The 15,412-nt window shown below is 45.4% G+C and overlaps 1 protein-coding gene across 1 annotated transcript; it reads right to left on the bottom strand.

The window, feature by feature from the left end:
• Nucleotides 1-213: 213 nt before the first annotated feature.
• LOC135391710 (putative nuclease HARBI1) lies at nt 214-1,595 on the bottom strand. The gene is made up of 4 exons (XM_064622089.1): nt 1,160-1,595; nt 927-1,039; nt 680-821; nt 214-572 (listed from the first exon to the last, which is right to left on the bottom strand). The coding sequence occupies exons 1-4, from the start codon at nt 1,593-1,595 to the stop codon at nt 214-216; spliced, it is 1,050 nt and encodes a 349-aa protein (XP_064478159.1).
• Nucleotides 1,596-15,412: the final 13,817 nt, after the last annotated feature.

The following is a 15,412-nucleotide window of genomic DNA, read 5'->3' as shown; positions in this document are numbered from 1 at the left end:
GCAGGGAATTAACGATGAAAGATGAAACTCACTGAAAAGGTTAGCCAGCTGTAGGACTCGAACCCACATCTTCTGGATTTCCGATCCCGGGCTCTGCCAATTGAACTAAGCTAACACACCATTTTTGTCTTTTCACATTTGTCCTTTCTATGTTGTTGCAGCGTGAGAACATCAGTTCTCTCATGTTCTGCAGGGAAGTCCAAAAGAGAGACATTAAGAGCGCCACAGCTTGTCAATAATTTTGCTTCGCACGTCCGCTCCTGTGTCATACACGTTGTCATCGTAGTTGATGTGACGGGACATCATTCGAGAGTCATCGTCGTCATCTGGACCGTCGTCGTCAGGGCCGTCGCCGTCAACTGCGGGTGTCCGTGCATGCACGCAAATGTTGTGCAGCACGGCACACGCTACGACAATCCTTGCTGCCCTGTCCGGACTGTACTGCAGGCTTCGATGCCGCTGAAGACACCGGAACCTCGACTTTAGTATCCCGATGCATTTCTCCACGATACCACGCGCTCTTTTGTGGCGATTGTTGAGTCGTGCCCCTGGCGTTGACCTCGGGGGATGGCCTGGCAACGGAGTCAGTAGCCACGGTTATAGTGGATAGCCGCTGTCGCCTGAATAAAACGGAAAACGTCACCTGTCGTATCTCATGATTATGTTTTGATAACCTTACCCAGAAGGAACCGGTCTACACCAGGCGAATACGTTCGCGAGAGCTCCTTGCGCAGCTCGCTGTGGCGCCAGACGTACGCGTCGTGCGTCCCTCCCGAAAATGAGCAGTCTAGGGACGTGATCCGCATGGAGGAGTCACAAACCTACGACAACGACATGGCGTTCCACAGGATAATATTTTATTAGTATATCTAAACACTGTAATTGGGACAGCGCCTACTCAGTGAATAGGGATAGAGTTGACTTACGATCATCGCGTTGAGTGCGTAGAATTGTTTCCTGCTGAAAAACGCACTCTTTTGGTACCGACCGCTGCTTTCTGAGGGAGCGATGATAGATATGAGAGTTCCATCGATGCATCCTGCGAAAGAGATTTCACACAATGTCACATTGCAGTGGTGACATAACGCAAGCGCTTTCAAAAGTCTTCTCTCACTATATACCACGAGCTCCGCCTCCCCTTCTCGTTTAACATGCTTACCAATCACGCCAGGCATATGCCATTTGGTCAAGAAGTCCCTCATTGCAGCCCTGACGTCTGCAGGATCTTGAGGAAATCGGATCCACAATGGTGCAAGGCGGTGTATGATGGCGTTTGTGACCTTGAACAGAACCCTGCTCACAGATCCCTGGGTTACCGACAGATCACGGTCGCTCCCAACGGCTCCTTGAAAGCTACCGGTGGCGTAGAACCTCAGGGCGATGAGGACCTGTTCCTCCACGGACAATGTCGTTCGCGTCTGTCTTCGGGGTTGTAGAGTTGGCCTCAGCTGCTCGCATAGCCAGTGTGCGAGCGCCTTCGTCATTCTATACTTTCCGAAAAAGACGTCGTCGTGTTCTTCGAAAGCATCCGAGCGCTCTCGAAACGTCTGCTCGACGTCGTCCTCCAGCAGAATTTGAGCTAGAGCGTCGTCCATTGGAAAGAGACAAAGAAAAAAAAAAGAAAGAAAGAAAAACAAAACGGCGCCTCACACGACCGCAAACAAAAAGAGAGATAACAATAGACAGTTAAAAGATTGTTCAATGCACACACATACACGCACACGAGTCACACAGCACAAAATAAAGCTCTTCAAATACTTTATATACAGACGGTAACGCGAAAATGCCAACTTGAAACACTGCACGACGCAAACGTTCTGAATGAGCAGATACGTCTTAGCCGGCTTATATATAAAAGCAGAAACTGGTATCAGTCGCGCGGTGTTCTCGATAATAATTCCGAAAACATGATCAGCCAATCGAGTTATTCCTTTGACGTACCTGGCATCACGCTGCCGAACTTTTGTGATCTCTTGACAGGTTGTTGTTGTGTTTGTCTTCTTCTTTTCTTGTGTATATCTATATCTTCTCTTATCGCACCATTTTCGTCGAGCGACACTGATGTCCTGGAAATTTTTGAAGTCGCAAATTTGAAAACAGGGCATGAATCAGCATTTTCTTCTTCTTTTGAGCACGTTCATCACCCATACTGATACAGGGTGGCTCCGTAAGTGCTGTGAATATTAGCACTACGAGTATAAGCACAACTTCCATTTCACGTCGTGACTGTCGTGCTGTCTGGGGTTTTTCCTGGGTTTTCCTCACACGCTTTCAGACATATGTCGGCACAGTCCCATTAGAAGTTGGCCCAGCACGCACATTCCCCCAGGGCGTCAGTCGTGCCGTTGCCCACCTCCGTGAGGCCGACAACGGCAAGCCCTTTCACCATGACCACCACCACCAGCACTAATTTGCACATTTTTTACCACCCACGTGTATCGATGCTTCATTTGAAATGAAAACTTCTCTTACGATCACGTCACTGTGGTTTTACGCAACGCTGTAATAGATGGCCAGAGTTTGAACGATTGCGAATGTGCGGCAGCTCTCATTTTTTTGTTTACTGCACTGCTGCATGCAAATATCCTTTATTTCTGACTCGATGCAAGCGACAGAGGCCAGGCTGATACATGTTGTAGGAGTAGTATGCATATGCATTATTGCATGTAACTCAGACACGCGTAATCATACAAACAAGACATATTCGCACTATTTTATGGACACGTGAGGTGCAGGGCCCGGGCAGGACACACCCCGCGCGCGGGGCCCCATAATTTCTCTCGCGGGCCCTGCTTGAAAGGGTAACACCTATTCCTGTTTTGACGGGATGTCCCCGGCCACCCACAACAAGTGGTCTACTGCACTCATCACTAGGGTATCGAAACAGCATTTTGAAATGTCACTTCGTCGATCATTGGACTGTACCGAAAACAGTGGAATACCAGACATCTCACTTCAAACCACATGACGCAAACTCCTGTGTCTGCCTAGAAAGGTTTAATCCCTATCGAGGGTGTAGTGGCCCTCGGAATCCGATTCCCATAAAGATTCTTTTATAAAGAATTGGAACAAAAGTCAGGAATGACTAACAGGGAATACTCCAAGAGCGTTTTCAGGCAGCATGCCATTTATGTCACCATCTCAAGAGGTACAGTGTTATAATACAGTAATTGTAATACTTCCTGAACCGCACCGAAACAGAAGTTGCGCTGCTGAAGTGCCCTTGGTCTATTGTTGCGCCATGTGCTATGCACCAGTACAATGAACCTGCAAAAAGTCAAGGGATATGAAACTCAGAACGCAAGGACTTGGGTACAGTTATTTATTATATATTGGAGTAAAATCCACTGCGTAACTTGCGCAATGGATTCTACTCACTTAGTGTGCAAACACTGAGCGCGCGAAAATGTTACATTTTTACGTAGCGTAACTAACATTATGTTTTCGCACACTCAGTGTTCGACAGTAAAAAGAAAATGAACGGCACGCGCACGTAGCCGCCACAGAAATCGCAAGGAGAGAGCATTCAGTGGAGGAGGGAGCCTTTCTCCTTCTGATTTCTATGGTAGCCTCCACGCGCATTCCCATCTTCAACGAAGCATTCCCTTAGACATGTCCTCAGTGCACCCCGGGAACACCAAAATCTACAAAATACCCAAAGCGGGCCAAAAATGACCAAATACAGCAAGAGGGATGTCAACCCCCCTCAAACCAAGCAATGGGAAGGGTACATTGGTCCGCCGGTCTGGTAAAGTCGGTGTTGTGCATAGTTCACTATACCAGAGCAGAGAGGCGGCGGCTGATAAAATAACAGCGACGGCGGCAGGCATGTCTTGTTAGCTGCCAAACAGTGACGCCATACCCAATATCGTGGTTCTACGAACAACGTTGCTCGTTGAAGTTGTATCCTCGGTGTCCCTAGATTTTCCCTAGCTCACGGGCTCATGTTAAGACGTACGTTATTTTGACGTAGGCCGTGACGTAGTATCTTACTTTTTGCGCTGAAAAGTAAGCACCGAAAAGAGGGTGATTAATTTCAACGGGGACGGTAGTACGATGAGTTTGGCGTACATGCATCGGGCTAAGACTTATTTTGACTTCAAATACGTTTACACGACGGTGGAAATCGCGCATAGTGCACATATCGTTGCATTTCGTTGGAACAATGATCGAACGATCCCACTGTATATTACCGTGGTTCGTGCTTCACCACAATGCTTCGCTCTCCGATGCAGCGGCGTTCGTCATATCGACGATTGTCGATGACGTCTATCATAAGACTAATAAGAGTCGGCCCTTTAACGGACAAATAATATAGTGCTCATTTCGTGCAACTTTCTCACACAACGCATTACATGGGGCGGGGGGGGGGGGCGTTGTAGGGGTTGTGGACACTGAAAAAGTCGAATGCAAGGGAAAGACAGCGACGTCGGTTTCACTTAATAACTTGGCGTCGCACAGGCATTGTACTTAGCCAAGGAACGCCATAAAGAACGTACGGGGAATAGTAATCTTTTCGCGCCACTCTGCTTGTTCAAAATCTTGGGCACGCACGAGCGCCACCCCACTGTTCGCTGGTTCACTTCCTCGCTTACAGCGCGATCCCCACGCAATATTATTTTCCAATTTTTACCGCGTGGAAGTTCTTCAGATATCATTATCAAGCAAATGGACTAGTCTATAACCACTTTCCTCAGCATTCCTTCAACCTTCTCTTTCACTTTGTAGTCTTCCGTTTCCGGCGAGAAAATCTAAGGGCGGTATGGGCGGTATCGCGGTGTGAAAGCGCGAACACAGCAGCAAGGCTGGACAATCAAATGCACGACAATTGGCTAACAGCTCGTGAAAACCATTCCCAATGACATGCCATTCCCAATGCCTTCTTTATTCGGTGACCAATAACCTCCTTGCAAAAAAAGTAAGCAGGTAGCTTACTTTGACGAGAATAGCTCCCCAGGAAGTCTGTACAGGCCTAGCAAATGCTTTGCAGTCGAAGGAAGCGAAACTCACGTTCCTCGTGGGTTCAGTGAAGTCCAGAAATATACTGGCTCCCTAATAGCGAACTGTTTATCACTTCCCCAATGTCAACCTGCGCATCTGCGCAGCAGACGGCGCGGCAGAACAAACTGGCAGGCTTGACGGACGAAACCAAGCCAAATGTCCAAGCAGGAGCACAGACAGACCACGAATGTGTCGTCGACACACGGTTTGCGGGTCACAAGAAGGAATGTCAGTGAAAGTAAAAATTAACTTTTTTGAAAAACTGCGAGGAGTTTGGGATAACTATTTTGCACACATAATCAGTGTTCCTTTATGAACACATCGTGTGAGTACCATTCCATTCTGTAACACTCGAAAATCGGCGTAGCTGAGCTTTAACTTGGATTTCTGCATTCCTGAGTTCCCGTTCGCAGTCTGTCTTCGCCAATAACGTACTCTCAGATGCCCTCCCAGTCTCTTCCGGTCTACCGCAGGGCACCGTGTTAGGACCTCTCCTGTTTCTCCTGTTCATTATTGACCTGCCTTTGTCCATACAGTCAAACTTACGTCTGTTTGCCGATGACTGTGGCCTTTATCGCCGCATCTCCTCTCCCGACGACCATCTCATACTTCAAGATGACGTCACCCTCATAGATCACTGGTGCAGTAAGTGGCTAATATCACTCAATATTGATAAATGTTGCCACGTCCCATTTTGTAGGAAAACTCCAAAATTCAACCACTCTTACTCCCTTAAGGCTACGGTCCCACTATTTCCCTTCCCTATCACGTCGAAACACCCCCTACTACACGGCGCCACCATCCTTATCTAGTCGATTGCGGCCAGCAGCAACTCTGCTTTCTCTAAACAGGTTTCCTAGACTCAAAACAACCCTTCGTACTTGGGCTACCCCACGAACCTATTATCCCTTCACAAAGGCAAGAGTCAAGGGCGTTGGCAGATGGAAGGAGCGCTTTACGGAAGAAAGGTTTTCGAGATCGTGCAACGCGAAAGACCGGATACTTCACACTGAGGCACTATACCAGCATATGCCTCATGTAATTTTATCAGCATGAGCAGAATTGGCGGACACCCCGAATTAGTTCACGAAAGTGGCACCATGTGGCGTATTCACCTTCAACTCTCCCTCATGTTCTTTTCCCCTTTCTTCCTATCCTTTCCCTCGTGATCTTCGATACCCCGTCGCTAATCCCGTTGCCGTACACACAACAGAGTACAATGTGTTCTTCTGGCCTAGATCTTCAAGTACACACACAAAGCTGTGAAAACCAGTAGAGCTTGGCCCCGTCGTGCGTTTTGAGATTTTGCCAGTCGTTTCCTTCCTGCAAAGAAGTCGCATTTGACTAGATCGTCTGCGAGGTCTCGTCTCTCTCGGACTGCCAAACTGATATTTCACGAACTTTGTTGAGTGATACTGATAGCGCATGATGTGTAAAAAAGAAAGTCCGAGCTGCTATGAGAGAAAAAAGAAAGGTCCCGTGCTGACCTACGAGGTATATCAATGTCCTTGAATAAAAAAAGAAAGCGCGTTACCTTTATTGCACCTATGGTTTAGTGAGCATCGCCAAAAAAAAAGTAAAATATGTCACAGCCTAGCGAGTTCTGTTTTAGAAAAAACAAAGAAAGAAAAAAACGGAAGCTCGTTTCAGAGTAAGGTTCTAGTTTCGGTACCATGTTTCCTGTCTTGACCGCCCTACAGTATACGGGGAAATTTCGATATCTGGGTGTATTCCGTATTGTCAGCTGTGCTCCTAACAAATGGTACAATTAGAAGAAATTTTGTCATTACACGACAAATATAATAATCTGCTCCAATGATGATCTCCAATTATAAAGTGCAGTATCAGTTACTGCGCAGTAGGTGTATTCGCACGAAGTCAATCTACGCAAAAGGTGAAAACAGTTCACCTTTGATGGAAGTCACCAATAATACAAGGACAAATAGGATGTCAGCGTAGCATCTCGTCTTCCTTAGTGCGTCACTGAGGACAGAAAGAAAACCGAAACAGAGGCAGTCGTGAAACGTTGGATCAAACGCGGGACAATTGGTCGAAAGCCATTTGATCGAACACCGTTTGGTCGAAACGGCAGCGTTCGTTTGATCGATTTTTTTATTGGTTCGCTTGGATCGTTGATGAAACAGGAAAGAAGAAGAAAACAACAAAAGGAAGCTTCAGTTCTAAATGCTGTTATCCTAAGGAATATTTCATTGTGTGGAATCCGCTTGCCCATAAACACATTCCTCATCCTAATCCCCTTTTTCGCATCTAGAAGGCGATTCGATGGCCTGGGTTGTTCACCCTACCCCGTTCGACAACCTCCTCTCGTTCGACCCTCTCTGACAGATAGTGACTAAACATGGCATACATGCCTTTCAATCCTAGTCCCCCAACACTTTGTCAAATAATAATTGATGCAAGTTGTCAAATAATCAACATTTTTGACAAATAAATAAATAATATTTTGGAATGATTTATTCGCGTCGAACGTGGGCAAATTTGAACAATATATTTTAATGTTTGTACTTAACTGACCATTGGTTTGGAGAAAGAACAGTTTTAGTCTATTTACTACATCACCATTACTTATTTGTTGTGGTTTAGTTTATTTACTTTGCGCATATGTGCAAGTGAATATAAATTTGGTTCTGCCAACATACATGTAACCGAAGAAGTCCTTCGAAACCTAGACAATACAAGCCGGGGAGATCATCTTTGTACTTTGTCTTTTTTGTATTTTTATTTGATTATTTTGTTTATTTTATTGATTTTTTCATGGCGTGGATCTGTAGGTGCCTCAGACAGCAGATGCATACTCTAAAGAAGGTTGAACTGATGTTTTATATGGCTGTTAATACAGTACCTTTATTTTATACTATGGCGAAATTTCCTTCTTAGCATTCACAGATTGCCTTTTGCGCACATATCACTATCCCATTTCGGATCGTTCACTTTAAATTTGTCGCCAGCAATGAAAAGGGTGCCCAGAAGAAGAACATACTATTGGCTGCTCCCAACTTGAGGCAATTTTCTTCAAAAGTGTCCTACTGGTTAGCGGGATACTTCCGCATTGTTCTATTCAATTCAATATTATTTTCCTTTCGGATGGGAGTGCATTAAGCATATCACATAGTGCATTGAGCAGTGATAGTCACAAAAAGTTCAGTGTACCGCTGTAAACGAGGAACTAATCAGAACAGGTCATAAATCATACAGGTAGTCCAACACTGTCGCATTGTAAAAATGATTCGCATGAAAAGAGTAATGAAAAGGTAAACCCGATAATTTACGATAATATTTCGCGGCATCAGGATAAAAAATTGGAGCACAAATATTAAATTTAAAAGAAGTATTAAATCCCATGGCATAAGGATTAAAAGTGGCGGCATAAGGATTAAATCCAGCGAAACAAGGATTAAAAGTGGCGGCATGGGGATTAAATTCCACGTTATAAGGAATTCCGCGGTATAAGGATTAGATACGACGGAAAAACCTGCAGACTCTCATGACTCCAGCATCCTGGGCGTCACGTGAACGCAGGTTAGAAACTGCAAAAGCAAGGGTATAGTGACCAGGAGACTTTGTGAACTTTAAAAGCGCACTACTATGAAGGAATCATAAGCATATGTTGTGCTCTGAAATATTAAATGAAACTCATCACCGTGAACTTTCTTTCGCTTCCACGTTGCCAGTTCCCTGAACCGCAGACACGCACATGGCGTTTTCGCGCAGGTGTCTGCCGACTATCTCACTGTCTGGATTGCAGGCCCTGATGTGATAATTCCTGAAATGCATCCCTCCTATCTCCTTCTTACTTTCCTGCTTTGCTTCACGACAGACATTTGAAATAACAGGGAGGCCAACGGAGTCGACACTTCTTGGCGTTAAAGAACAATTCTGAATGCTTTTCAAAACGGCTGCTACGCTGTCGAATTGTTAATTGATGTTCAAAAAGCTTTAATTAAAATTTAAGAGAAGTATTAAATCCCATGGCATAAGGATTAAAAGTGGCGGCATGGGGATTAAATTCCATGTTATAAGGAATTCTGCGGTATAAGGATTAGATATGACGGGAAAACCTGTAGACTCTCATGACTCCAGCATCCTGGGCGTCACGTGAATGCAGGTTAGAAACTGCAAAAGCAAGGGTATAGTGACCAGCGAACTTTGTGAACTTTAAAAGCGCACTACTATGAAGGAATCATAAGCATATGTTGTGCTCTGAAATACTAAATGAAACTCATCACCGCGAACTTTCTTTCGCTTCCACGTTGCCAGTTCCCTGAACCGCAGACACGCACATGGCGTTTTCGCGCAGGTGTCTGCCGACAATCTCACTGTCTGGATTGCAGGCCCTGATGTGATAATTCCTGAAATGCATCCCTCCTATCTCCTTCTTACTTTCCTGCTTTGCTTCACGCCAGACATTTGAAATAACAGGGAGGCCAACTAAGTCGACACTTCTTGGCGTAAAAACACGATTCTGAATGCTTTTCAAAACGGCTGCTACGCTGTCGAATTGTTAATTGATGTTCGAAAAGCTTTAATTAAAATTTATGAGAAGTATTAAGTCCAATGGCATAAGGATTAAAAGTGGCGGCATAGGGATTAAATCCAGCGAAACAAGGATGAAAACTTGGGGCATGGGGATTAAATTCCACGTTATAAGGAATTCCGCGGTATAAGGATCAGATACGACGGGAAAACCTGTACACTCTCATGACTCCAGCATCCTGGGCGTCACGTGAATGCAGGTTAGAAACTGCAAAAGCAAGGGTATAGAGACCAGCGGACTTTGTTGAACTTTCAAAGCGCACTGACTATGAAGGAACCCTCTTGCGCTCTGACAATAAATGAAATCCATCACTCTGCACTTTCGCTTCCATGTCGGCCAGTTCATTGAATCGCAGACTGGCACCTGGTGTTTTCGCCTAAGTGTCTGCCGACCTTCTCTCACTGTCGGGATTGCGGGCGCTCATGAGATAATCACTGTAATACGTCACTGCGGTCTCTCTTTTACTCGCTTGCTTCGCTTCGAGCAAGACATTTGAAATAACAGAGAGGCCAAATCTGTCGACACTTCTTGGCGTTAAAGAACTACTCCGAATGATTTGGAAACTGCAGCTACGATGTCGAATAGTTCATTGATGTTCTATAGTTTAAAACTTGCTACCTTGCTTGACGAGCTAGGTCAATGGTATTCGGGTTGTAATTAACGATCTCTTCAGGAGCGCCTCTTTTGGGTGACACGAGTACGTGGTCGTTAATGGCGCATGTGCTGAGATGATGCCCGCTGCTTCCGGTGTACCCCAGGCATCCATTTTAGGACTAGACTTGTACGTAAGGCGTTATGTTTCTTTTTTGGCAACGAAGTAACTACTTCCTTTCCAAATACTGTAGCTGCGTAGTGACGTATTTGCATACAAAAATTGGTAACCCGTTACCTCAGTTACTCGTTACTTTGCTCCCGCGCATCCCCTTTCGTCTCAGTATGGATGTCATTCTAAAATGGAACGCCGTCCCTACAGTTCACACGTGGGGCTCCGGTCTCGATGTGGAGTCAGCAGGTTGCCGGTACGTACGTCATTGGCGGATATGCAGCCGGTCATGTTGCAAAAGCATACGATAGTTTTTTCCACAGTGCGGTATTGCATCGTTCCAAGAAGTCTGCGTGGGTGGCTGTACAATTGCTTGGTAGCATGCCTTCTTCTCCTTCATTTCTCTTCGTTTGCCCGGCTAACTCCCCTCAAATTCGGCGCCTACCTGCTATGCGGCACCAATGTGGACCCTTCACCACCGCACTGGGAAATCGACCATTCCGGGTCTTCGAAAAAAGAGCACTGTGCCAATAGTTGCGGTCTGCCAAATCGCCCTGGACTGCACAACCCTGTTGAAACTTCCATGATAAAGTGGGCCCGGAGGGAGAGCTGCAATGCAGTCACTAACGGCTCGTCCTCATGTTTTTCAGAGATACTTTGGGGCACTTGCGCTGAGCTACTGTCTACTCAGCTTGCTTTCGCCATCGTGGCTTGTGTCTCGTGTACCATCGGCCTTCCTCTTCGATCAACGGCTGTGTGATTGCCGTCACGTGTTTCAAGTCTGCGATAGCACGGTACTTTCACCAGTGTTTTTTGCTATCAACGCTATTGATGAACTTGGTGAAAGCCCTACTGGTGGAACACCTGCTTATCACATCGAGCAACAGTACGTCACTCACCCATCGTCAACAGCGATATTCCGTACAAAAGAAGATAGGTCGCTACTTCTCGTCAGTGGGCCCGGAGGGAGAGCTGCAATGCAGTCACTAACGGCTCGTCCTCATGTTTTTCAGGTTGGTACCTGTTACCCTCTCTTTTCCAAAAGAAGCAATAATGTTATGCTGCTTCTCTTTCCGAGCCCACGGACTTGTTTTGCAATTGCCTGTGACTGCTTTTCTGTTGTTAGAATGCTCTTACTGTGTGCGGGAGACGTTGAGGCAAATCCCGGCCCCATGACAAAAGAACAAGAAGCTCAATTTAGTGCAATGATGGGCTTACTCGAAAAACTTAACGCCGGTCAGGAAACGTTGCTCAAAGAAGTAAAAGCCATCCAGAAAGATCAAAAATAATTTCGAGCTTCTTTAACTAACCTTACTACGCGCGTTGGTAAAATAGAGTCCAATGTAGCCTCAATGCAAGGTAGCTTATCGGAAGTTATCAGCACCACAGGGTCTGCTCTCAGCCATCCCATCGGACATGGCTTCGCTTAGATCACGCATTGATAACCTTGAGAGCAGGTCCAGAAGGGACAACCTGGTGTTCTATGGTATTGAAGATGCTAGTAATGAAACATGGACCGAATCAGAGGAAAAAATTAGAAAGCTGTGTCAAGATGACTGACTGTCAAGACTGGATGTTGTGGTCTCAGCTGAGCATGTCGATAGAGCCCATCGCCTAGGACGTTTTCAAGAGGCAAGGACACGTCCAATAATCGTGAAGTTTGCGAACTTCAAGGTTAAGGATACCATTTTAAGAAACTCTTATAAGCTAAAGGACACTAGTAAAGCAGTGTCTGAGGATTTCACTCCCGCTGTTCGTACTGCCAGAAAGAACCTGATTGCCTTCGGACGCTCACAGGGCCAAACTTTTCGCCTCCGTTTCAATAAGCTGCTGGTTGGTAGCAAGTGTTATATGTACGACGAGGAAACACAGCTTGTTCGAGAGGTCCCAAATATCGAACCACGGAGCTTGCTATCTCGGGAAACAAACCCAGTTTCAGCCGCAACCACTAGCGATTACCAATCACTGAATGTCACTAGTTCCTTGTCTCATCACTATAGTTTGTCACTTATCTTTTCAAATATTAGAAGCATTGTACCCAAGCGTGAAGACCTGTTATCTCTTATAGGAACAACTGAAGCTGCTGTTGTTGTTCTGACCGAGACATGGTTAACACCTAACGTGCATGATGCTGAAATACTGCCGGGTTTTAGAGTATATCGTTGTGACCGTGTTGAAAGGCGTGGTGGTGGTGTGTTGCTTGGCATCAAAAATGAAATACCATCTCGCCCCATTGAAGTCCCTGGGAACATTGAGATGGTATGGTCTTTACTTGGTCACTCCCACAACAAGATCCTTATTGGAGTTTGTTACCGCCCACCTGATGATGTTTGTCTTGTCGCTGAGCTTCATAAAGCCCTTGCCTTTGTGAAAAGCAGTTTTCCATCTCACAAAATAATGCTTTTCGGTGACTTCAATTTCCCCGATATTGACTGGAATGACGTCTATAAGCCAAAAGCCTCCGCGGTTTTGTCTTCCGATTTCTGTGATCTATGCGTGTTATTTGGTCTGCAACAGTTGGTCACCGCGCCTACGCGAATTTCTGGAACCTGTCAGAGCATCCTTGATTTAGTGCTTACCATATCGCCAGAGCTATTTTCTCCAGTAGTGATTTTTGATGACCTCAGCGACCACAGATTCATACACACCTCCATAAAAGTACCCTATACTGAACGTAAGAATATTAAATTCGTTATAGTGGACTATAACAAAGGGAATTATGACGCCATAAACAGAGAGCTAGGTACGTTTTTCGATGAGTTTGTCTGCCTGTCTCCGATGCGATCTGTTGAGGATAATTGGTGTGCTTTCAAAGCTGCTCTTAGCAATCTAACTGAGAAGTACATACCCAAAATTACAATACGGTCATCCCAGAATGCTCCCTGGTACGACCGCTCGTTGAATCGCTTGGCCAACAAAAAGAAGCGGGCGTACCGCAAAGCAAATACCCGCAAAAGTGACTCTGCCTGGGAAACGTACAGGGTAGCCGCAAAAGAGTATACCCTTGCCGTTAAAAATGCGAAGCGCACGTTTTTCAGCGTGACCTTACCTTCTCTCCTAAACAGTAACCCTAGAAAATTCTGGAAAATTATCAACCCAAGTACTGACTCACATATACAATTAAGAGGTAGCTCTGGTGACGTGTTGCCCTTAAAGCATAGTGCCGCATTATTAAACAATTATTTTTCTTCTGTGTTTGTTACTGAGAGAACTTTTGATGCCTCAGGTTTACACATGCTAGACACTGTTATCATGCCCAGTATCACCATTGACCATCTTGGTGTTGCCAAGCTTATCGACTGTACCCGTTCTTCATCATCACCCGGTTTGGACAACATTAGCCCCAAAGTACTCAAGAATACGTCACCAACATCTAGTCGGATTTTGTCTCTCATCTTCAATCAGTCCCTTCTAACCGGTCAGTTTCCGAACGATTGGCGCGTCGCCAAGGTTATCCCTATATTCAAAAGTGGTGATACCTTCACCCCCTCGAACTACAGGCCTATCTCGTTAACTAGCATTCCCTGTAAGTTGATGGAACATATCATATACTCGAACATCGCCCGGCATCTCACTTCAATTAACTACTTCTACGAGTTCCAACATGGATTTAGGAAGGGCTACTCATGCGAGACGCAGCTAGTTGAGTTCGTACATGACATCCAAAGTTGTCTCAATTCAAGGGAACGCATGGACGTCATCTTCCTTGACTTTTCAAAAGCATTCGACACTGTGCCTCATTTAAGTCTCTTGGCTAAGCTCTCAACACTAAACCTCGACCCCTTTGTTTTCTCCTGGATAAGAGCCTTCTTGACAGACCGGAAACAGGCCGTTTTCACTAACAACGCTCTATCGAACTTCACTTCCGTAACATCAGGTGTACCTCAGGGATCCGTTCTTGGCCCTTTATTGTTTCTTATTTATATAAATGACTTACCCCAGTGTCTCAGTAGTACCGTTCGACTTTTTGCGGATGACTGTGTTTTATATAGGAAGGTGGCGTCCAGTGCAGACCATGATCATCTTCAGGGGGATCTGCTCGCGGTGTCCCGTTGGTGTAACACTTGGTCTATGTCTCTCAACATCACTAAGTGCAAGGTCATGTCCTTCTCACGTTCCTCTTCACATGTCTCTTCATCTTATCAGCTACAGGGCTCCTAGCTGTTATGCGTTCCCACGTATAAATACTTAGGCCTTCATTTAGATTCAACAATGCGTTGGTCCCTGCATATTGATAAGATTGTGTCTGAGGCAAACAGGACCCTGGGATATCTTCGCCGCCATCTTGCACTTGCTCCGCCTCACATCAAACTCCTATCTTATCGAGCATTCGTATTACCCAAATTAGAATACGCCTCTGCTGTTTGGGATCCACACCAGGAATATTTGATACATGTCCTGGAATCAGTCCAGAACAGGGCCGCACGCTTCATCACCTCCAATTATTCATCGGATTGTAGCGTCTCGGGACTAAAAGAAGACCTTGGCATGGACCATCTCACATTCAGACGAAAGGTCTCCAGTCTGTGTCTTTTCCATAAGCTATTCTATAACAGAAACACTCGTGATCGTCTTCTCCCCCCTGCGGAATACATCTCTTCACGTCACGACCACGCTCACAAGATTAGAACCCCACAATGTCATACTAATTCTTTCATGTACTCCTTCATTCCTAAAACAATTCGGGACTGGAATAACTTGCCAGAGTCGATCGTTTTTATGCAAGACCCCGCCCACTTTAAGGCTGCCATCACCCAACACTACAAAACATAGCCTACATCTCATGATCGCTCCAGCGTCACTTTCCGCCACCTCTTTTCTTTTATTTTCTCACCTCGACCGTCTTTTCCTTTTGCATTCATCCAATGTCATTTCTAGTGAGCACTGCAAATCTATTGTTTTATATTGGTTGTACATCTGTTGCAATATTTTTGCTATTTGTCTGTTTGTTTTTGTTGTTGTTTTTTTTTACATGCTTTGTTTCCTTGCCTTTTTCCTTGCCCCTCCGTTGTGTAATACCCCCTTGGGGGTCCTCAACGTATGTAAATAAATAAATAAAATAAATAAATAAATCCGTGCTGGTCAAGCAATGT

The sequence above is a fragment of the Ornithodoros turicata genome, chromosome 1 (assembly GCF_037126465.1).
Source record: "Ornithodoros turicata isolate Travis chromosome 1, ASM3712646v1, whole genome shotgun sequence".
Classification (NCBI taxonomy): domain Eukaryota; kingdom Metazoa; phylum Arthropoda; class Arachnida; order Ixodida; family Argasidae; genus Ornithodoros; species Ornithodoros turicata.
This window is presented reverse-complemented; position numbering and strand designations above follow the sequence as displayed.

What these genes read in the sequence shown, in the direction of transcription:
- LOC135391710 (XM_064622089.1), bottom strand. Translation starts at nt 1,595, where the DNA reads ATGGACGACGCTCTAGCTCAAATTCTGCTGGAGGACGACGTCGAGCAG. An exon ending in GCATATGCCTGGCGTGATTG is followed by an intron (nt 1,040 to 1,159) that starts GTAAGCATGTTA and finishes TCTCTTTCGCAG; the next exon opens with GATGCATCGATGGAACTCTC. An exon ending in ACGCACTCAACGCGATGATC is followed by an intron (nt 822 to 926) that starts GTAAGTCAACTC and finishes TCGTTGTCGTAG; the next exon opens with GTTTGTGACTCCTCCATGCG.